The sequence below is a fragment of the Necator americanus genome, chromosome II, assembly GCF_031761385.1.
Source record: "Necator americanus strain Aroian chromosome II, whole genome shotgun sequence".
Lineage (NCBI taxonomy): Eukaryota > Metazoa > Nematoda > Chromadorea > Rhabditida > Ancylostomatidae > Necator > Necator americanus.
In genome coordinates, this window is record NC_087372.1 from 30,843,272 (window position 1) to 30,865,414 (window position 22,143).

A 22,143-nucleotide genomic window follows, 5' to 3' on the forward strand; every position below is an offset into this window, starting at 1 on the left:
TTACAAAATGCACACAGATAAGTATGCACCTCCACATGAAATGAATAGATATTGATTGACGAGAAGAGAAATGGAATGGTTCTGAGTGTTGGTCTGAATCGTATTTGGCATTGCTTGAGTGGATGGATCCCTAGGATTGTATCAGAGGGCGAGAGGAAAAAAATCGATAAATTACAATTCTAGGCAGAGGAAAAAATGTACATATTTCCAGCGGCGGTGAATATCAGCTGCTTTATCGGATCAGGCGACTAGTCGAAAAATAGAACAATTCGCTTCCGGTAAATCGTTCACCTCGAACACGAAGCCGATCACCATCAGAGTTTCGCCTGTGGCTTGGTTGGTGACCACCTGAAAATGTTCAACACATGTTTACGTTTACACATGTTTATTTAAATAAAAATTTTGCTTAGTGAAAACGAGAATCGGAAATTGACTGGAAATTGTTGTTTTGACTAGAGAAATGCTAATCCTTTACATCCGGGTTGAAGGTATCGATTTTTAAGCAATATTTTGTAAGATGTCTTCTAGCATCGTGAGAAACACTGGTAGTGCGTGATCACACGGATGTGGCCAGCTACGATCAAGAATACGATGAGAAGCCTCACCATCGTTTTTACTACACAGTAGTAAAGATCGATTATTGATTAGTCGATTTGACTCACCTGTAAGACAGTGAAGTTCTCGAGCACGTTATTCATGTAGTCCCTGGATTCCAATTTTTTCAGCTCTGAGATGAATTTCACCATGTACTCACAGATGGGGGATTTTTCAAGACGAAACGAGTAATGGCCATTTTCTTCATCCGGCGAATACACCTGCACAAAAATAGAAACTTTCTAAATTATGTGGTAGTGAAAAATTTCCACTAACCTCTACTTTCTCCACGACCTGATTCCCGAACGAGCACACTTTCGTCGAGACGCTGATGTCGAATTTTTGTTGGGAATTGTAGTAGGAGTCTACTGCGTAGAGACTGTTCCTCAAAAGCAGTTCTTTAGGAACAAGCACCAATTACTGGAACATTTTAGATTCAATGGAAAATAATGATTGGATCAGGGCACACACACAAATTTGTGGAGTTTGCTGAGTAATTCCTTGAGCCAATTTTTTCATGATGCATGAACTTACTCTGTATCAGAGGAGTCGAAGGAGACGTTCGCCCAGCATTTGGCCAAGAAAAATGCATCAGAAGGTCCCCGTTCGAATAACTCGGTCAGCAGCTTCGGATACTTCTCGATAACTGTGTCCAGTTTTAGTGTCTGAAAATTAGCTTTACACGTACATGTTCAAATTAAGAGTAGATGATTATCGTGCAAGTTTCCGAGCAGAAAATTTAGTGAAAAATTTTATTCGGTTGAACAGGGCGCAAGGCGTAGCAATGTGACGGATCTGCTGTCCTATTAGGAAAATTTGAATAGGTTTTTGTACCGCTTGACTGTCAGAGGTATTTTGCCACAAAAAATGAAAATGTAAGAAAAGATCTGTCTAAAATTACTGGAACACGAAAAAAATAAGCAGCTGAGTATTGATGAACTTTTTCGGATGTTAAAAAAACCGTTTATCCATTTATTCAAAGCAGAGAAATCCCATTTCACTGCATGGCGAAGGCGCATCCACGTTTCTTAAAGAAATTTTGGTGCAGAGTATTTTTGGAAAATCATAATGATTAAGACATCAGACTAAGAAATTTCTAAGGAAACTAGAAGGAAGATTTCTCTGTATTCTCTACCGTTGCAGAAAAGCATATTTTTCTTGTTCAGTTTAACTAAGAAATTTTTCTAACTACACAATTTATTTACCTCGGTCTCAACAACGTCTCGTGGAATGCTCACGATATCAACTCGCGATCCATGAGGTGACTCCAAGTACCTGAAACATCCAAGAAATAGTGCAGGAGACCTAACAGCCCATAACCAACTGTTTGAAGTGCTATGTATATTAATAAAAAGCAAATATAACATTACTAGCAACGACTTATCTCTACTTTTCTCGGAAAGAAATATTAGTATTGCCCATGTTCGACTGTCTTTGAATCTCGGCATGTTGAAACGTAGTTTTTAATTGATTTTCTTGAGCTGTTTGTTGAGATTTGTTTAATGAAGACGATCAATACCAATCTTGGCTACAGCTCAAGAAAATCAATTTAAAAACTATTATGTTAGAAGGGAGAGGAGGACATTTATTTAGGGATTTAGACATTTATTTTGTTAGGAGGGACATTTATTTGTTTTATTCCTCAGGTGTAATGTTTTCTGTCAGTTGGCGGACACTTAGGTAAAATTCTCGATGTGTACTTTTTCCTCGTCATTCTAGACATTTGTTCCACTTCGGTTGAAGTACGAAACAACCAAGTAGAAAATTGACAAAAGCGAATGACTATTTTGCAAGAATGCGCCATTTGTGTTTTACACGGAGAGAATAAAATCGATGAAAGAAAAGCGGACAGACGACCACTTTTTTCGATGTGGACAGCGATTCGCATCGATGAGGCAACAGTAAGATGATCGATGGATAAGTGAAAGTAGTAAAAAGAAAAAGAGAAAAACTTTGACTAACGACTACACTATTTTCGCTGCTATTTCTTTTCAAAGAAAAAAAAACTTATGTAAATTGCAAGCAAATAATGACAGAAAAAAATAGGCAGAATTTCCCTTCTCCCCCCCCCCCCCCCATAGTCTTCGGTAACAATTTAGCATGAGATTAAGAAGAACATACGCTTGGAATCCAGTTAGTCGCAACTTGGATGAAGCGATACCGTCCGTCTTCTTCAATGTAGCAGGCACTACCGCAGCGGCAAACGGTAAAGTGAAGTCTGGTGCCATGCTGAAACTCAAGTAGAACTGGTTTTCTCCAACTCAACAACACTGAGAACGAATTGTTCTTGGTTGGGGATCGAGAATTCTTTGCAAGGATTATCTACTATTCCATGAAGAAGTAGAGATTGAGGTATTCGGGGGATCTGAGCCAGCATCTGTACCCACTCTAAGACCTTCGGTACTTTCTTAAGGGATTAGTTCGATGTTTGCGGCACGAACAGATCTCTGTCCTAGCGCCTTTTGTTATTCATTTCACGCCTGGACGCATAGGAGACCATGAACGAACAATGGGAAACATAGGAAAGCCGCAAAATGAACCCAGAAAACTACGCAAGCCCGAGGACTACTTTAATCCAGAAACTAAATCCTCGGATATGAAACTCACGCAAAAGGTTTGACATCCGGCGCAAAATGTGCTGATGGGAAAGGTTGTGACCATAACGTCTGATACATAGTGGCAGGAAGCAGCGAAGCTTTACCTGAAATGTATTGATTAGTATCGATTAAGTAAATTCAAATAAAGAGAAAGCTTCATACCCAGTAGTTGTTGAGCTAGATGTTCTTTGGCATCGGTGAGATGTGGAGCTTGTGGCAGGTTTGGTAGCTGAAAGGATGTTTGCTTATTGGGATCGTCGTGCTTCCGGTTGGTTACGGTATTGCTTTCACAACAGCCGGAAAAAGGACAAAAAAGATGCTGTTAATCAATCCGAATTGACTTCAATACAGAATCGCTTGCAGCTTGCGAACACGATCCATAGTTGTGGATCCTTCCGATGTATCAATTCTCAGAGATGAAATTCAATTCCAATTTATTTTATCCAAAAAAGAAGTGCCTGGCTAGCCCTGGATGGAGGGAACCGTTGACCATAAAGACCCTGCGGAACTTCCTGCCAATGCGCGCTGCACAAACCTTATATTTCTATTTCAGCTACATATTTCTAAATTTTTTTTTAAATGATACCTCAAAGAAATGAAGTTTGTTTCCAGAATTCTTTCAGTTATTTTATTTATTTTATTCATAGCAAGCTCAATCTTCATTAATTAAAATGAAAGCTCTTTTAAATGAATCAAAACATTTCATTCTTCTAAAATTTCCGCTTCTTATTATTCTTACAAGCATAGGACAAACAAATAAGTTTCTAGAGAAGTAATAATTTCTTCTTAGGCAAAAAAGCGTGTGAATTTTAAGTTGTCATACAAAGTTGATGCATGGTCGTCCCCTTCAAAAAAACGTAAAATCAACAACTGAAAATTCAAAGAAAAGGTAAATTTAAATTTACCGTTGGAAATTGTGGAGTATGCGGGACTCTTGGAGGAGGTGCTGCAGCAGGTGCCGGGGTTTGAACTGGACATTCAGCCTGAAAAGAGAGTGGCTGTGAAGTTTTTCAACTTCTCAACTTATAAGTGACGATTTTTAGTTATATGAAACGAAAATCAGGCGCTTCTGAGCATTTTCACCTGCAATTTCTGCATAGTTTTCGTCTCGGGAATTTCTTTAGTGATTTACGAAATAATTTCCCAACTCTATGCGTCCAAATCTCACAAGAGAATAATGGCGTGGATTTTTCTCCCGGGGAACCAGTTCTGTTATTGTCAAAAATCACAAACTGTACCTTTTTCTTGGCTTGCTCATCTCGAAGCTTCTTTCGTGCTAACACCTGAATATGCGATGAGACCTGTTTTCGTGTTCGCGTCTTTCCGCATCGAAGTTTGATATATCGAGCGATAAGCTCATTTCGTCCTGGAACATTTGAGGGGTTTCAATTTAGGGATTTTCTGGTAAGCTGGTTGTAGAGGATGAGAAAAGAAGGAAAGATATGAAAATGAAAACAGTTGGAAAACAATGAGTAGCAATATTTCCTGGAAATAGAAGATTCTTTTAAAAAAACTTAGAAATTTTCTTTACTTCAAAGAAAAAAGGATGTTTTGCCTATTACAGATAAATATGTACTTTGTAAAATGCCCTCCTCGACACAGCAAATCTGCTTCGAAAGGCCTAACTATTCTGATCACGGAGGCATGAAGCCACATTTCCAGATACTCCAAACCGCCTTAAATCTATAGTAAGATAATCCTCAAGCCACCCGTTTCTGGACAAAAAGGTCCCTCTTCGAATCCTGGCGATAATCCTCACATCCCTAATTTTCACCGATAAGTGCGCCATATGACATACAAAACGATGAATGTAGCCCTCGTCGTACTGATCCGTCATCCGAATCATGCCAAAGTCATTGAGAGTCATTGAGAGTTGACGGGGGAAAAAATCCGCTAGAGGATCATCATCGTCCATCTGTTGGTTATCCGTATGATCCATCATCATGCAATTACCGTTAGGCGTTCGCTGTCAATTACGATCGTAGTTGACCTCAACGCAAGTGTTCAGCAGCAACCCTTATTTGACATGCGCACGAACAATCACGGATTTGATCGCATGATCGATCTTTGCACGGTCAACTAGCTGCAGGTGATTACTGAATCGAATAGGAACATTATGTACGCATCAAAAAACGTTATGTTCCTGGAAAAAAAACGATACGAGTGTCAACATATGCCAACTCGAATAGAATGGATTTTTTTACTATCCTTATCTGATTATCTAACTTTATTGAATTCTTTTACTATCCTGTATGATTAATATTGTCCGCTTTAAGGGAATCTTTATATTTTTGTATTATAATTTTAATTTCTATAATTTATAATTTTTATAATTAATTTTTATATTATGTATTATTTTATAATGAAGAGTATCAGAGAGCATTATTACCAAACAGGATATTAAAAAAATTCAGTCACAAGCAAAAAGCTAATTTTATAACAACACCCGAAAAATGGCAATAACCGCCCTGAGGAAAGAATGAAGAATGAAAACCGAAGTACTCCAGACATAAAAAAAAGAAAAATATCTTAAAAATGAATTTTTCGTTCTTCTTCCAACAAAAATGTTCTCTCTCTCATTCAAAAATACTATTATTAAGGTGTTCTTTTTTTTCTACTCTACGATTTCTTAAGGGGATGGTTTTATTTATTTATTTATCATGATTTCTGTTGGCAATTTTTGCAGTCCTTAGTCAACTGTTCTTTTTTTTGCAAATCCGAATATGGACTTTTTTCTTTTTGTTTCTAAATTCTAATAATTATTAAAAGTATTGTCCGATTACAACTATCCAGCAAAGCTTTTTCAAGGACTTCTTACAGGTTTCTTTTCTTTTCTCTTTTATTGCTTCTTATAATTTATAATTTATTATTATTTTGGAGGCGTCCGACCTAAAATTTTATAAACAAATCTAATTTAGAGTAAATTTTTCGTGGAATTTCTTGTTGATAATGGTCGGTTGAGATGGAAAGGATCTACTACCCCATTCGATTCTGTCAAGGCCTTTTCATTGCCGAAAAGCGTGGGAGTGGAATTCCCGTGGTGTCCTCAAACATCCTCGAAACAGATGGATTCTCTCCAAGGGTGCATAACAGCTCCCCCGTGCTCGTCTCAATCACGCTGATGTTCTCTGCTCCACTCAACAGCGTTGGTCACCCGGTCGGCTTTTGTCCTCTCCAACTGTGTCATTATGTTTGCTCGTAGTTGTACGTGATCAGCCGCCGCGTTCCTAATCCAACTACGTTGCGCATCTGCGGCGGGTCGACGCCAAACTGCGCACTACGCAGCATGTAAACAAGTCGTCGTATACGATCCGCTTCGTGCAACACGTACAGGCGGTCTTATTTACTGTCAATATCTAATCCTGGAGCGAAAATCCTCCAGGTTTTCTCCAGGTGAAAACTACATGATGTGGAGTAGAATATCAACTAACATCAGCTCACAGTTGACCCACTAACTCTCCGAACAAAGCAAACTCTAAGCAGATAGAACAAAGATCTTTAAATTCGCTATTAAGAAGATCATTCCTATTATTAATTAATATCGCTCTTTAAATTAAATTTGAAAACTATTCTCTTAACTAATTTCCTTTAAGAAGATTTAAATCTCATCAAAAAGGAGAATTCTATTATGAAAGGGGAATTATATATGGTGCCTCTGCATAAAAAGTGCTAAAAATTAAAAGGAGAATTCAAAAAATTTAAAAAAGACCAAAAATTCCCCTTGGAGAGTAATCATCAATATTTTTGTTTATTCTTCGAAGAGCACATTACTCTGTGATCCTTGTGCGTTTTGTCTGCTGGCCTATGAGCTGAACGAATTTTTTTTTTGCAAAAATTTCCACTTCCCCTGAAACGTTCATTGATTGATTGAGGAAATTATAAATTCCTTTCAAATCTCGAATAGAAGCATTTTCCCAGAATCAACATGGGAAACGGACGGAGCTAATAAATAATGCTTTTTGTATTCATAGAGTACAGTGTTGTATAGAAAAATCGAATTAGTAAGAGAAGCATGAAATAATAATTGCATTCATGCTGCATTCATATCAAGATTTTCTTCAAAATTTCTGGAAAATTCTGCAGTGGTCAGCGCTGCGAACACATCTCAGGACCACTATTTCCGTGAAAACACACCTAAAGTGGAGTCCTATTCGCAAAAATAAACCTTAATTGCGGTTGTAAACATGGAAAGCTATGACGTTTCGGATGTAAATATACGGTAAATCCAAGATTTCCCAGGAATTCCAGTAAAAAAAGAAGGTAGAATAATTTTTGTGAGTTAATTTCGAGAGTTTCTTCATTTCTTCCATACATGACCATAAGATCCCTAGCGTCTCCGAGTGCCTTTGTTTCGCTATGTTGTTCGCGGCCAAAGCGCTTGGTCAAGGGTGGATTACGGTACGGTTATAAACTTAGGATGTTGTTCGGGCTTAATCCTTGCGTACAGCGCTGATCAAAGGCATAACGCATCAACGCAGATGAGACGAAACAACACACACACACACACTTGACTAGACTCAGCGGGCAGCCGCCACTATACGGTAGTTGAACACTTGTGTAAATATACACTACTATGTAGTGCTGCGTTGCGTAAAGCTTCCTGAATCAGAAAGTTGTGATTTTTGAACGACCGATGACGTTACGGAATGAGAGAGAGACGGAAAGTTTTTCATATGGAATATTATTGGAAGAAGATCCTTAGAAGAAATTATTTTCTTAAATTCAGTATTTCTATAATTTTATTTAATTATTCCGTGTACTTTGAAAAACAACAGAAAACAGCAAAGATACTAATAATCTGCTCGTTTGTTTTATTCTATCCTTTCCCTAACAAAGGATCCTTTGGGATCGCAACGGTAAAACGAAACTCTTCTCCGGCGAAAAGAAAAAAGTTAAATCCAAAAAAAGAAACGAATTTCACAATTTCACAAAAACATTGGTCTTGGGTCAGGCTTAGCCTGAATGGATCACCGCCTGTGCTGGAATGCTTTAAACAATTAGGATAAGAATCTTGTGTATTTTCACCTCATCTTCCAGTTTTTTTCCATAATATATGGGGTTCAACGGGACAGAAATACAGAGACAAATAAATGGAGAAAAACTACAGGACTCTCTCTTCTTCTTCTCCTTCTCTCTCCTCCATTCTTTCTCTCTGTGTAACTGCTACACCTATCACTTAAAGGTTTTAAGAATGCAGAACTTTTATGAATGAACTAATCTTCATTGTTTACTGACATCAGTTAATTATAAAGTGAATATTTCCGCTCGGAGAAAAGAAGACTGTTTCATTTAATCAACACGTTTTTATTTCCCGATTTTTTAAAACGTATACCTCCCAGACTAGAGCAAGTTTCCGAACAAATCATCGCCATTCTCTGCGTTTTTGTATAAAACGGCTGCGTAAATATAAGCGTACAGCTGGGCATAGTGCCACGTTTCTCCAAACAAAAGAGACGCGTATTCGTTTCAAAACAAAAAACGTGCACATATAGGAGGAAACTTCGGAGCAACGTCGCCAAAACTATGGATGGAAAAAATTATGAGTCATCAAAATGTTTAAGTTTTATGGTTGACATCGTCAAATACATTCGTGAACCCTCATTCTCTCTTTTTTTACGGCATTGAGGTCTCTGAACACATCTTTTTTGTTAGCTTTCAAGCAAAATTTATGTAGCAGTCCATTAACTGTCGTGAGACAAAAAAAAAGTTAAAAAGTCGAGTAGAAAAGGAATTTTAAGGAAACGCACAAAAACTGGTTTAATTCAATTAATTTCAAAAAAAAAACAGAACTAAATATTTCTACAGTAACAGTAAGTACAAAAACTGGTTTAATTTAATTAATTTCAAAAAAGAAACTGAACTAAATATTTCTACAGTAAGTATGAAGATAAGATCCTGACTTCCTTCCTTTTTGTGTCGGGAACTGAAAAGCTCCAAAAATGCGGAGGACCGATTTCATGGAAGGTCCACCTTCTATTATCTATGCAAGGGGTCCTAGAATCAAGCCAAATCAACATCGACTGTTAGTTTAACGTATACGGTATTAGTCTATTTCGTGGACAGAGAGTGAAAAAAAAACCGACAATTCCATCGGCAGACTCTATCGTTTGGTCCAAGGACGAGTTGGTCATACTTACTTCCGTGTAACCTTGTAAAGAACGAGTAGATAGCCTCTATTAAGTTGCCGCGTCGCCTAGGAAAGGAGAACCTTTACCGATCAAGGTTTTCGTCATTGTGTGCAGAATTAAAGCAATGACCTCTGATCAATTGTAAATAGTGCGGATTTTCGGACTAAAAAAAATTCAAGGGCACCAAAAACTGCACATATTTTAATTATACATTTTATAGCAGGAAATACTAGCAGTTAAAAAAAACAAGGAAAAAAACAATTTTTAGGCAAGCTAAGGAGTCGCCGAAAAAAATCTGAGTAGAAGAAATGATCGAATTTTTTTTAGAGAGTTCTGAGTTCTTCATGCTTAACTCGTTGATGACAATGTCCGACGTTGTTTCTTTTTGCCGCGTGGGAAAATTTGCGATGATGTTGGAAGGCAGCATCATGAAAATACATTCAGAATGATTAGAATATTTAATGAAATGATAATCTTGTTTGGAGACATTTTCGGACGACACACGCAAAAAAAAACCGTTGTCTCACGCATATTTTTTAATATGTAAAATGTGTGAATATGTAAAAACCGCTTCGTCGTCAATGTTTTAATGGGAAATCATAAATCACACTATAGTACATACCTTACTCTGTAATTTACCGTAAATCCGAAAAAAGCACGAACCATCCACGTACGTCGAAAAATTTATGAGAACAGCAAAATCACTAGGGAATTCCGAAAAGAATGTAAATCATACAAAAGCGAAAAACCATTTTGCACCGAAAACTGCATCAAATTTCGCAATGTCAACAAATTTCCTGGTCCGTAGAAAAAACAACTACGGATTGCACTTGATTTATTTTATTGTAGGAGCTGTTGATGCATAATTGAAACGATTTTAGAATTGAAACGATGAAACAATTTTATACGATTTTTTTTCTCCTGTAAACGTAGTTTTTCTGTGATTGCACACATTTAGAACAATTTTTAGGATTATTTTTAGCCTTGTACATAACTAACTAATTAACGGAGTATCTCGTCTCAGGTCCACAAATGTACTGAAATGAAGGACGAAAATCACGAAGGCTTGATCGGATGCTACCTTCACCAGATCGTGGATATTTAAACATTTTTCATAGTCCTTTAAGATCGATGCTATATTACCGGATAGAATCATGGAAAATTGTTACTTATACATGGTAATGCCTTTAAATCGGATTAACCTATCCTTAAACTCTTTTTATTGTCTTTTAGTTCTTTTTTGCGAAAGTTTCCGGAGCCTTTGCTTGCAACATCGTAATCTTAACACATTAATTACGATAAAAACGTGGAACAGGCACGACAAGAGGACGAGTTTTCTTATGACATTTAACTAGTAAAAACTGATGTTCACAGTTCCACAGCTGGAGATAAATTTCTCTTTTCATAGCGATTAATTAGCATGCTAACGATTAATGAAGATTAATTAGCTACACAACGAATTCCGGTTCGATTCTTTTCGCGTCTTTGAAAAGTCCCTCCTCACCTGTGACTGGCAGTGCGCTTTACACCTCACATCGCCATCAATCAATTGTTTTGTCAACTCTTATGACATTTCGAAAAATGTCAACGTTAAAACGTCAGGAAAAAAAGAACGTCCGAACCAAGATGGTTCGATAAGTTTTTTACGGATTTTTTTTTCAGACTGCAGAAATGTCACATCAGCATCCACAATATTGATGTAATATGTGGAAGCGCTTAAACTCAGCCCACTCAACCTATTTATATCGATGAAGTGCTGAGTAAAAGTACAAGATGTGTGCACGAGGGCAGGGAATGTTCAAAACATAGAGACATTACAGGTCCAGAAATCCGAATGTGATGATAATCGCAGTAGCAACACTTCATCGTAAGCTCTATTACTTTTCTACTAAATCTAAAATTTCTAGTCACTACTAAAAACTAGACAACTAACCAAAAACTTTTTCAGAAAAACTAAGGTTAGTCCAAAATTTCTTTGCGTGAGAAATGATTTCCTAGGTCCGCTAACGGGGAAGGTAATAAGTGAAGAGAAATTTTGAAGGAATTTGTTTTTTGAAAATTTTGAACTTTTTGATTTGAAGAATTTTTGAAGGAAAGGAATTTTCGACTATTTTCCCCTTAAGGTATATGTACGTTTAGCGAATTTACTGAGAAAATCCCCCTTTTTAGAGGGTCGCTAATCACAAATAGCTTTTTTTCTCGGCACCATGGAAGAAAGATGAACCGTTTAGTTCCACCATAAGAACAATATTGTCATTAAGGGGTATATCCGTGTAATATGCAATTTATCGTATGGAAACCAGTCCAGCCAATAGTCATACAATCACATAAAATCCAGATGATGCAAAACTTCCCAAAAACCCATAATCTGTCGTACTATTCGATAATTTGTACATACACTAACACTAGAGTACTGTATTCCCGTTAGGACAGAACAAAAGCGATTGGAAGTTTGCTAACTAATCGTGTTGGGACGAACTAAAACTCCGAACTTGGAAAATAGAGTAAATTATGTAACAGTTAGGTAATAAAATGCTACCTTCTTGAATTTTTTTGTGTAGATGTATTTACATTTCATTTACTTCTACATTTTGATTGATATCAGGTGGAAACTGTACTTATGAAGTTAGAACGGTTTTAAGAACTATTCGTAGAAATACTAATATGATTCATGAAGTTCCCATGATTTTTATCCTCCATCAAAACAAAACACAGCAAAGACTGTGTTTACCGTTTGTCATCAGGGTCATTCGTTATTTGTACTGTTGTGATTGCAAGTAATCCTTGAATTCTGTAGAATTGAAAGGGAGCGTTCTGCTATTTGTCAGCAAAATACACAGATTAGGATTTTGAGTGGACAGAAAGGGAAACGTCTTTAACATATTCTTCTTTTGAGTTTGATAAAGAAGCAAAAAAAACATTTCAAAAAAAAACAAAAAAAATATATGGTTGTGTCTTTTCTAGGAGGTCCATTTCGACGTGAGGGATGCTCCGTATCTAGAAGGACTCGTCGGAGTTTAACATTTTTCAGAACAGTTCAATAAAAATGAAACTACCCAAGTGTTAGGAGAAGGTGCAAATAATGATAAAGAAAATAGTATTGATTAATATCTGCGTGTTAATCATTCGAAAGTCCACACAAAATTTGACTTCCATACGAATTTACAACAATTACCACTGAAATTTTGCACCAACCTAGTAAAGGAGAAAAAATAAAAGCAAAGCCAAAGCGTCCTCAAGCGATTTTTATTCTTCCCATGCTTTTCCCGAGTGGTTTTTGATAGGTGAAAAAGACGTCTCTATCGACGTATGACCTTGAGAGCGCTGCTTCCCTTTTTTTGTCCCGGATAAAGGCAATTCGATGAGGGGAAGGCGATCGCCTGCCCTCCCTGGTATTGTGTTCGTCGCCGATGGACAATTCATCACACGGTAGCCTAGCAAAGGCATGCGAATTAGCACACACACACAGACAGATGGAAAGAGCAGCTGCGACCTGGCAAAAATGATCGACACACAAAGAGAAAGAGAACAGAAAAGGAAGAGAGTCCAGCAGAGGACTAGCATCAAATTCTTACAGCTTTAATGGTCCTTATGGGAGCATAGCAGATTACGGTGGAAAAAATGTAGAAGAAAGTGTAGAAGGACACAGCAAAGGAAGGGCTGAAGAAAAATTCTATGTTAACTACACTTACCGTACATTTTCCCCTCATCGCTGATGATAATTTTCCGCCGACCACAAGGTGGGTAGATGGCTAGGGCTTCTTGGAACGCCTTGAAAAGGTGGTTTCATTTCAGGATGAGCACTAACCGAACCGGTAACCGTAATCGTAATCGTGATAAGTAGCACCTGATCAATGTCTACGCTCCACACCCCCTCGGCATCTCCGGCTGCCAAATCGGAACCGGCACTCGAGGAGGATTGGGTAGGTTCAGGCTGTGTACCAGCAGGATCACCAGCCGGTGGAGAGAGCTGCAACGGTAATATTCAAGCTAAATAGGTACTGTAGTTGTACCGTATGCGGCGCATCTACATCTTCGAGTGTTATTGTACTTAGTGTGAATACTACTGCAACATGACTTTTTTTTTAGAAATAAATGTGTTTATAAGTGATAATGCAGAGAATTTTCAAAAGTTTTCAACAATTTCCAGCCATTTCGAACATATTCTGCCTAATTGTTTCATGGATTGGCATTAAACACTTTTTCCAAAAAATAAGCTACCGTAATTGAGTGAAATCGAAAAAAAAACGTACAGTAATCATCTGGCCTCCATTCAGCTGAGAAGCTCCTTGCCATGCTTCCTTCTTGAACGAATCATAGGTGGGAGTAAGCCTGAAAAATGAAAAAAAAACTCTTGCTACGCTATCAATTTTACCATTCCAATATTATTTCTTGACTTTTTAATAAACGCTGAAATTAATACTAAGAGTGTCTGAGAAACAACTACAGTAATACAAGTGATACCTTTCTTATTAATGGAATATTGTTATCTCCAACGAAAATAGAAAAATAAATATACGTACGTGAACAATTTTGTCCTGAAACGCTTATTTCAGCTGTAGTTAGCGCCATAAGGTTAAGTTTTGACATCTAGTATTCGTAGGAAACGATTCTTTCTCAAAAATGTACCCGACAAGAACACTTAACGTATAAAAAACAACTACTTGACGCTAATCTGGTGCACAAAAGGAGAAATTCAGCTTTTTTTCAGTGAACCAAAAACCTACAGAAGATCTATCGATATGTGATCGTACGTAATTGTTGATGTGTTTCTATTCAGGTCGATTATGAGTTCGATTTCTAGCCCAAACAAGAGCATATTTACGCATAAATTTTATCGTTTCGTCTACCGTATATGTAGATAACAGGAGAACGGCAGGTCTTGTCTCCTATCCAATGGGGTCCCCGATGGGCCCCCTGTAACGGTAGTCTGTGCCGTACTGTTGTATCATCTAATGGTTCCCGGTCAAGGAAGTGATTTGTGGTTGGATTCAGTTGCTTCAAAAGGACTTTAAGATGTTTCCTTGTTTCTCAAAGCTTTATTTTCAAATGTTTAAGTGATTTTTGGAATTATCGAGGAAATTCTTCGCATAATATCAAGCGTAGCATTTGTTTGTTTTCATTCTCTTTCCGTTTGACTCCTTAGCGCCTTTACTGTCTACTTTCTCGTGTATCCAATTTAGTCCAATCAAGAGGGGAACAAAGTGGAATCAATTCTTCAGTAACTTCTAAAATTTCCACTATCAACTTTTCATTCTATGATCTGTGTTTACATTTTCTAAACTGTGCAAAACTTTTGTTGACCCGCATACTGTAGTAATGGAGGTTACGTTTGAACTTTACTGTTTGAATGACCGAGAGGACATTCGTGATTTAAAAAGCTTTTCCTAGTCATCTTCGGGAATTATGTAGAGCAAATAAGGGTAAAATTGGAACTAAGTGGTTTATAAAAATTTTAGTGATACAAATTCTCCTTCTCGACTATTTCAATCTGAAAATTGTGGAAATTTTGTAATCTTATCAATCTACTCCAACTGAAGCGACTGCTAACTGTTTGGATCAGTTATTGCTGTTGTTGATCAGATCAAAGTTATTGTTATAAATGTGTTCTTGGATTTGAATAGTCCGATGGTGTAAAAAGTCGCGTTTTCTGAAGAAGTAAAGATTTTATTAATATTGTATCCAGCTCAACTTAAGAGCAGATATAACGATTTTACATAGGAAGCTGATCCAGGCACCTCGCATGAACTGAACAAACTCACACTAGCTCAACCCCCTCCCCCACCCCTTCAATTTCTTCCTTATTCGTCGAAATTTCTAACTTACCTATCGTTTGGCTCGATCTTCGTAGTGGCTTGTTTGACCATATCGGTCGAGTCGTTCATCTGCAAACAGAAAAAAATGTCTAGTGCTTTCTTCGGGGTACGTCTGGCCACTACAGCCTAACCCCGCTGCCATGCTCTTTGCGTTAATATGCACCTGCAGCTCGTTCAGAAGCTCCAGCGTGTTTGATCAGCTGTCAACCTTTGCCCAATCCCTGATTTTTTTCTCTCGTTCCACTCGAATCAGTGGTTCTTTTTCTTGCGCGATAGTCAGTCAGTCACCTCCCAGAGGACATGCCAGCAAGGAGCAGTAAACTGCAGCAGAACTCAAGATCTCTTCGTGGATTTGTGGATTTCGTTGCCTTCGAGAGGAGATATCTAAAATTGCAATCAGAACGGTTGCGATTCGGCGCTGCAGCGCAAAACATCCACGAACGAGGGAAAAGAAATGACGGAGACGGAGAGTTCTCGATTGAATCGCGAGAATGTGTGCGATACATGGAAACGCAGAGCGTTATCAGATCGCGTCCTGATAAGGCCTTGACGTGCGCCGCGACGGCGATTAGAGATCGCCGCGCGACAGGAGAGCGACACGCACACGCACGTTGGAGGGTCGCGCAAATAACGCTCGAACTTCGCGCAAAGCTGCTCACTGCTCTCTACGCTCTGCAAAAAAGGATAGTACTCATGTGAAATTGACAGTCAAACATCACTTTCACCAAGGAAAATTACTTCCAAAAAATCTTATGCTCATATTTAAATAAAAACTATAAACTCGATATGGACTATAACCTCGCTTACGCTGTGCTTCTAGCAATCATCAGCCTCTCCCAAAATCTTTACATCCCCAATCTTTTCTAGGAAATTTCAAGAAAAACAAAGGAAGGATACGTTCTACAAAAGTGCTGTGAAATGGAGAAGAAAAAGAAAAAGAGGAAAAAGAAGGTCCTCACAAAAGGGGTAATCACCTACCACATTATAAATATTCACACAAGAAAAATTTCGCTAATTTTATTCTGCAACAATAAATTTAAAGAGGATTTTCCTATTTTCTAGTGCGGAGAAAATTGGAGTGATTTGAAAAAATTAGATAATCATCGTGTAAGACGACTGTAATAATAATCAGTGCAATAACTAGGAGAAAATAAATAAAATAAATAGGAAAAAATTAATATATACATAAATTAAGCCCACACATGCTTATGCTACAGAAAATAATTGCAGCAATATTAACCTTAATAGTAACATTCAGGTAATTCTCATTAACTAGAGAAAGTTCTAGAAATGATGTGAATACATAAATAAAAATAAATAAAAATAATAAATCCTCTATTGCAGTGTCAAAGCTGGGCAAATTCCAAACTAATTTGCGCTTTTCGAAATTTTCGAAATTGCAAGCTACTTCTTTTCAAGCTAAAATTCTAAAACAACATTTGACATTATTGACGTAGGCAGAAAAAATCGGTATTAATGTTTAAAAAACGTTTTTTTTTGCATCAACTTTAAAACGAAGCATTTTCTGAATGTACAATTGCTTTTTTGCTTTTTTTTTTAGCATTTTTGACGCACTGATGTTTACATAAACGTGGATCTATCTATTTTCTGACATGTGGACCATTCATTCTCGGTTTTATTTACTCAGTTTGAAAAAAAGGTTACATTTCAGTGATGGATGGTGCATTCCAGGATGAAAATTTCTTTTAATCGTTCTCTATTTTTTATACCTTTTTTCGTACCCTCCGAAATCCTCATAGTTTAAGAAAAAAATCATATTACACTAATAAGGCAAAAAGGCAATGAGAAGAATTTTAAAAAATATATAACGTTCCAAAAATGGACAGAAGGAATACTCTCTCATAGTGAGGCTTAAAAAAATCACAGAATTTGAAAATTCAGGAGTTATACTAGGACAAAAAGTATTTTTTCCTGAAACAACAAAGAAAATCAAAATATTTTCTTGGGGTTTTTTGAAAAAAACAATAAAGAATTCAAAATGTCTCTTTCTGCCTTTTCTCATACGATTAGCGAATTTAAAAAAAAATTAAGATGTCATCAATGACGTATCGATTGAATCGAACCGAACACTTTCCAGAGAAGTTTTTAGTGCCCTGCGCAGGTGGTGGTAGTTCTTACGTGCAGACGGCAGCAGCAGGTTAAACCAATATACCTCAAAGTGTCGGGGCTCTACACGTTTAGCACACTATCTCGTGTCGTCTTCAGCGTAGTCTTTAGCAACTGTCGTTGGAAAACACATGCACACATACATACACATATGCATGGATGCAGATCTATGCCGTACTCTCGATCAATATATCAGTTCACAGCGGTTATCGATCGATAGCGCAACGCTGTGATGGAACGATCCGAGCGAATACCGCGAAACGATAATTTCTTATCAGTGAATCGAGAACGGTGAATCATCTAATGATTCTTTCAAATTGAAAATTATTATAGCGGAATCCATGAGACAATGAGGACAGTAGGGGGGAAGGGAAAAAATTTGGCAAAAAGCCAGCTATACACCAGCAGGACACAAAATCTGAAAATACACATTTTAGCGTAACCTTCGACCTCATCTTGAGCAGTTCCCCTGCGTCTATTTACACGACGGACGACAGCGGTGGCGGTGGTGGAGGTGGAGGTGCTCATCGCTCAAGTGCTATATGTCCGTACAAGCATCTAACGAGCAATATGCTTGTATTTGGTCAGAAATTTCTTGCTACGTCTACGATTACTTTCAAAGAATTTGGATTTTTCCATAATTTCGAACTCCCCCCGTCAAAAAAAGCTCCGAAAAAACGGCAACTCGTCCTTGTCCCAATTCATCGTACCCCATCTAATTCAGTTTAATCGCATCAAAAGCAACGAATCGACAATAACTATCGGATATTGATCGAGCAGGTCAAAAAGTGCGACATTTCCGTCACATCTACCGCGAGGACGCACGTAGATGTGTCTATGCGTGTGAGTGTAAATGCGGAACCGGTCCAGTATTCGACGTACCGTATTGTTTTCTGATGTTGCCATACACTTACCGCAACGACAAATGCAGCAAGGTAGAATAACGTCAAGGACAGGTTCTGAGGGGAAAAGTGCGTCGATGAAGATGTAATCAAATGCGACGAAATTGATGGTAGTGGTAGGTTTTGGAGAAAGTTGATTCTTTGCTCGACGTATACGCTTGCGCACATGTACTGTATAGGTATTGATCGATGGTCAAAAATGACCAGAGAAACGGTCTTCGATGCGGAATACCAGCATTTCTCTTTGTGATCGAGCTACTCCTGCTATGAAATCTCATGCACGGTAGATTTTTTGGAGCTCTTCTCTCTTTTGATGAAGCGATTACAATTTCAAGAATTTCGAAATTCTCATTGCAATGTTGTGTGATTGCAGACAACAAAAAAACATGTGGGCTAATGAGATTAGCAGAGATATTGGAACGAGAATTCTTATGTGTCAAATATCCAACTGGAGCCAATTTATTGCTACGATAATACCGAAAAAAGAATCTAGTCAGGAAAAGTGTAATCACGGACTGTAAAGATGTTTGCGAAATATGATGGAAATGAAGGAATGTATTCTGTTATTTTTACTGTTTTTTTTTTTTGAATTTTCAATCTATTAGTTTAATTAGAGGTACTAGTACATCATGGGAATGTGTGCAATTGCAGAAATTTATAAAAGGAACAAAAAAATGTGGAACTAATGGGATGTTGTCAACTTGATACTGTAAGCTACAAACTCTCAAATGACGAGTGAAACCAAGTTTGCAGTAGATCACTCCTAAAGACGGTAACAAAATGAACAGCTAACGAGAATTGGTGCAATTGCAGAATTGCAGTATGGCCATGATAAAGTGCAAAAAATCGGAGGTGGAAGATTGCTGCACATTTGATGACCACGTCGGAAATGAATTTGTGATCCGGTTTTCGTGGTTAACAATAAAAGCGAAAGCGTTGTTCCGGTGTACTTTTCGGGGTTGAGATTCAAAATGAAATCAAGGAATCGATGGATTTATTTTTATAGATCCTTTACGAAAACAGCCTCCTACAAGAGGTAAAATCGAAGGGGTAAAAAGTAAATGTTATCTTCAAAGGAAGCTGAATCTGAAGGGAAGCCGAAGATTATCCAGGAAGTCGTTTCTTATTAAGGAAGCTAAGTGAGGGAATAGCTCCTGGATAAAGTTTTCACCGTAAAAAAAATTAAGTTTAAGAAATTTCTGTAAAGTCGGTGCCCTTCTTGGACTTCCAGAAAGCACATGAATTCTAGGCTAAGTGCTGGAAACTGAAGTAGCTACAAATTTTCAGAGCCTGATGGTCAAGAATATCCACGAAGCCGATAATAACGGTCACTACAACCTTTGACTAATGATTACGCTAGAATCGTAATGACGTAAACGCGTTCCTGTCGAGTTTTTACACAGATAAACTATGTGTGATCACTGAATCACATAATATGACATGTGAATCAATCGATATATTAATTGTTTTGCCATCGGGTGCAAAGAACAACGAAATCTCGTTGAAACAACACTTTTCGCGTACTTTCCGCTGCTGCTGCCGCCGCTGCTGCGATCTCGTCTTTGCAACAACTATTACACTGAGCAACCGAGACGAGGCGTTGATCAAAACATTGCTGCTTTTTTCGCGCACACACCGGAACATTAAAGGACGGGCGCAGAGATTGCGTGCGCACACACGCATACACCGCATACACGAACGAGCACAACGCGTACGGTAATGCACTTCCGATTCGGTCGCGACCACGGCGTCCCCGGCAGCAGCGAACAGTTTCGCCGCCTTCGTCGTCGTCGTCGTCGTCGTCGTCCTCGTCCTTGCCGTCTGTTCCGCATTAGGTACATACTCACATACATGCAATGCATTAGCACTTAGTGTCTTTCATCCCAATTAGAACTGGTTTCGGCCATCAAGTGCAGACGAATGCACGTTGTGTTCCTCGACACTAGCGGACATTGAGGAAACTAGCGGTACAGGCGAAGAATAGGTTGGCAAGCGGCCAGATTTAGGTAACCTAACTCACTGCAAAGATCAATTTAGGTCAACTGACGGAAACTAGGCACTCTCACATAGAATAAATTAACGTTCTATTGAATTTGGCTGCATCTCAATGAAGGTACACTGAGCATTTCCATGAAAGTCGACCGCTAACTATGTCTGTCAGCCGACCTGTCGTAATTCACTTAATGAAGTGAACTGATAGGACCTTCAGGAAGATCCTTACTGGAGGTAGGCGTGACTTAACCGCACCATCATCTCCAAACCACCCTCCCACCTTTAAATGCGCTTTACATGAGCCATACTGAAGAGGAGGTTACTAAACCATCAATTCCAAAAAACAATGCATGTAATTTTTGGTTTTGATTTTTAAAAAATTTAAAAGGATCTATCCCGTGTTCTTACCGGTGTAATCTTTAGATAGTAATTGCTTATTAGCAGTAATCCACAACCAACATCTGCGAATCCATTAAGGTTTTAACAAGGATAATTCTGATTTTAAAGTAATATTTATTCCTAGGAGTGTTATAAAACAAAAACGTTTGTCTTGTCGGTCTCAGTTAATACACACTATACACACTTCATAAATATAAATATATAATATTTGATATGAACGATCCAAATGTCTCAAAAAATTGGGATTGTTTAAAAGGTGTATGGGCTGATGAAAAAGGCTGACAATTCAATGTACAACCTACATAACTGACGTAATTTTGAAATGATCGTTCAGGAGAGGAAAATTTTAGGGCTACTTACTGATCAACGAAACCAATGAGAGGATCCAGGCGAATTATGTGGATTTCAAGGCTACACAGGTTTCGGGGAAGGACACCTTCTTCCATTAAAATCTCTTCGATCTCCAGAAATTTATTGCTAGAACTGTTTAATGTGACTTTACATGCTTTGGCACTTGGTATAAATTTGGAAAAATGTTCCTCTTTGGAAAATGTTCAAAAAAGTATGATGGAGATCAAAAAGATCAAAGTGAAAAGGTAAAAAAAAGAGCTAGGGAGGAGGTGGAAGGAGAAAACGTTTGAAATTTAGCAGTGATTAGTGCGGATTAATGAAAGAGGTCAGCGACAGATGTACTTGAACATTATAACAAGGGATTAAGATGTGCTTCGGTTATTATGGTGCCGGATTGGACACGGCAAGAAACGGGTGGACTCGTCTCCCAGCTAGCCCCCCTACCGACCGTCCAACCGACCGATCTTGTTCACATCCAGCTTTCGCAATCTGATCAACGACTAACAACGTCGGAAACCATTTCGCCGACCCACTAACTACAAAAAGTGGACATCGTTTGTGTTGTTTCGTTGCAGTAGCATCACAACTGTATCCGTACTCAATAAAATCGTGGCGAATCAGAAAAAAAAGAAGAACGGCTGTAGAAATGTCAGCAGAAAGACGTTAGTGCAGGATTATTAAGATGGAACGTTGTTGAAGGTTCTTACAGATAAGGCTGTACTATTTCTGTTCTCCAACAACAGCTGACTGATGATATCGTATTGGGGGACAACTCATCGATTATATGACGAGAGCTTGTCAGATATTACCAGTACAATCATAGAGAGAACGACCGGACAGCGATGCCGGCGAAAAAAGTGAACGGAAACGAAGTGCAGATCCGATAGAAAAAGTCGTTCCAGAAGACGAAATTTTTCCATGAAGTTTCAGGGAAAAGGGAATATATAAAAGAAACAAAGAATATAGAAATATACAGGATAGAAAGATATAATATAGATAATATAGAATATAATAATATAATACATATAGAATATAATAATATAGAATAGAAAGAATATAAATAGAAAAGCAGGAACGGAACAAAAGAAATTAAATGAAAGAATGAAAGCGTATACAGTATAACTCAATTTCGGAATGTAGAAGAAAGGGGAAAATGCTGGAAATTTCCCGAAATTTGCGGAGTACATATGAATACTGGTCGTCGCTTACATGAATGAACTGATGACGAAAAAAGGAG

General features: G+C 38.0%; 4 protein-coding genes across 6 annotated transcripts in view; 3 read left to right on the top strand and 1 right to left on the bottom strand.

Moving 5' to 3' along the window:
* RB195_020004 (uncharacterized protein) overlaps positions 1–22,143 on the bottom strand; it is a gene marked incomplete at both ends in the record, with an annotated part of 23,024 nt that continues 881 nt past the window's right edge. The window contains 18 exons of one of the 3 annotated variants that reach the window (XM_064188114.1): positions 1–130; positions 202–230; positions 292–348; positions 663–815; positions 871–979; positions 1,129–1,259; positions 1,800–1,869; positions 2,716–2,823; positions 3,202–3,295; positions 3,354–3,420; positions 4,097–4,174; positions 4,430–4,557; positions 13,012–13,090; positions 13,167–13,289; positions 13,573–13,651; positions 15,146–15,204; positions 15,299–15,316; positions 19,852–19,985. In XM_064188114.1, coding sequence (XP_064043993.1) covers positions 1–130; positions 202–230; positions 292–348; positions 663–815; positions 871–979; positions 1,129–1,259; positions 1,800–1,869; positions 2,716–2,823; positions 3,202–3,295; positions 3,354–3,420; positions 4,097–4,174; positions 4,430–4,557; positions 13,012–13,090; positions 13,167–13,289; positions 13,573–13,651; positions 15,146–15,204; positions 15,299–15,316; positions 19,852–19,985 — 1,646 coding nt within the window. The other 2 variants (XM_064188113.1, XM_064188112.1) reach the window with 2 other exon arrangements.
* RB195_020005 (uncharacterized protein) lies at positions 15,436–15,834 on the top strand (the record flags this gene model as incomplete). Its single annotated transcript, XM_064188115.1, has 1 exon — positions 15,436–15,834. One exon carries the CDS (start codon positions 15,436–15,438, stop codon positions 15,832–15,834), a length of 399 nt encoding a protein of 132 aa, XP_064043996.1.
* RB195_020006 (uncharacterized protein) lies at positions 18,386–18,685 on the top strand (the record flags this gene model as incomplete). Its single annotated transcript, XM_064188116.1, has 2 exons — positions 18,386–18,447; positions 18,538–18,685. 2 exons carry the CDS (start codon positions 18,386–18,388, stop codon positions 18,683–18,685), a joined length of 210 nt encoding a protein of 69 aa, XP_064043997.1.
* RB195_020007 (uncharacterized protein) overlaps positions 19,884–22,143 on the top strand; it is a gene marked incomplete at both ends in the record, with an annotated part of 13,903 nt that continues 11,643 nt past the window's right edge. The window contains one exon of the mRNA XM_064188117.1: positions 19,884–19,999. Coding sequence (XP_064043998.1) covers positions 19,884–19,999 — 116 coding nt within the window. The remainder of the gene's footprint in view (positions 20,000–22,143) is intronic.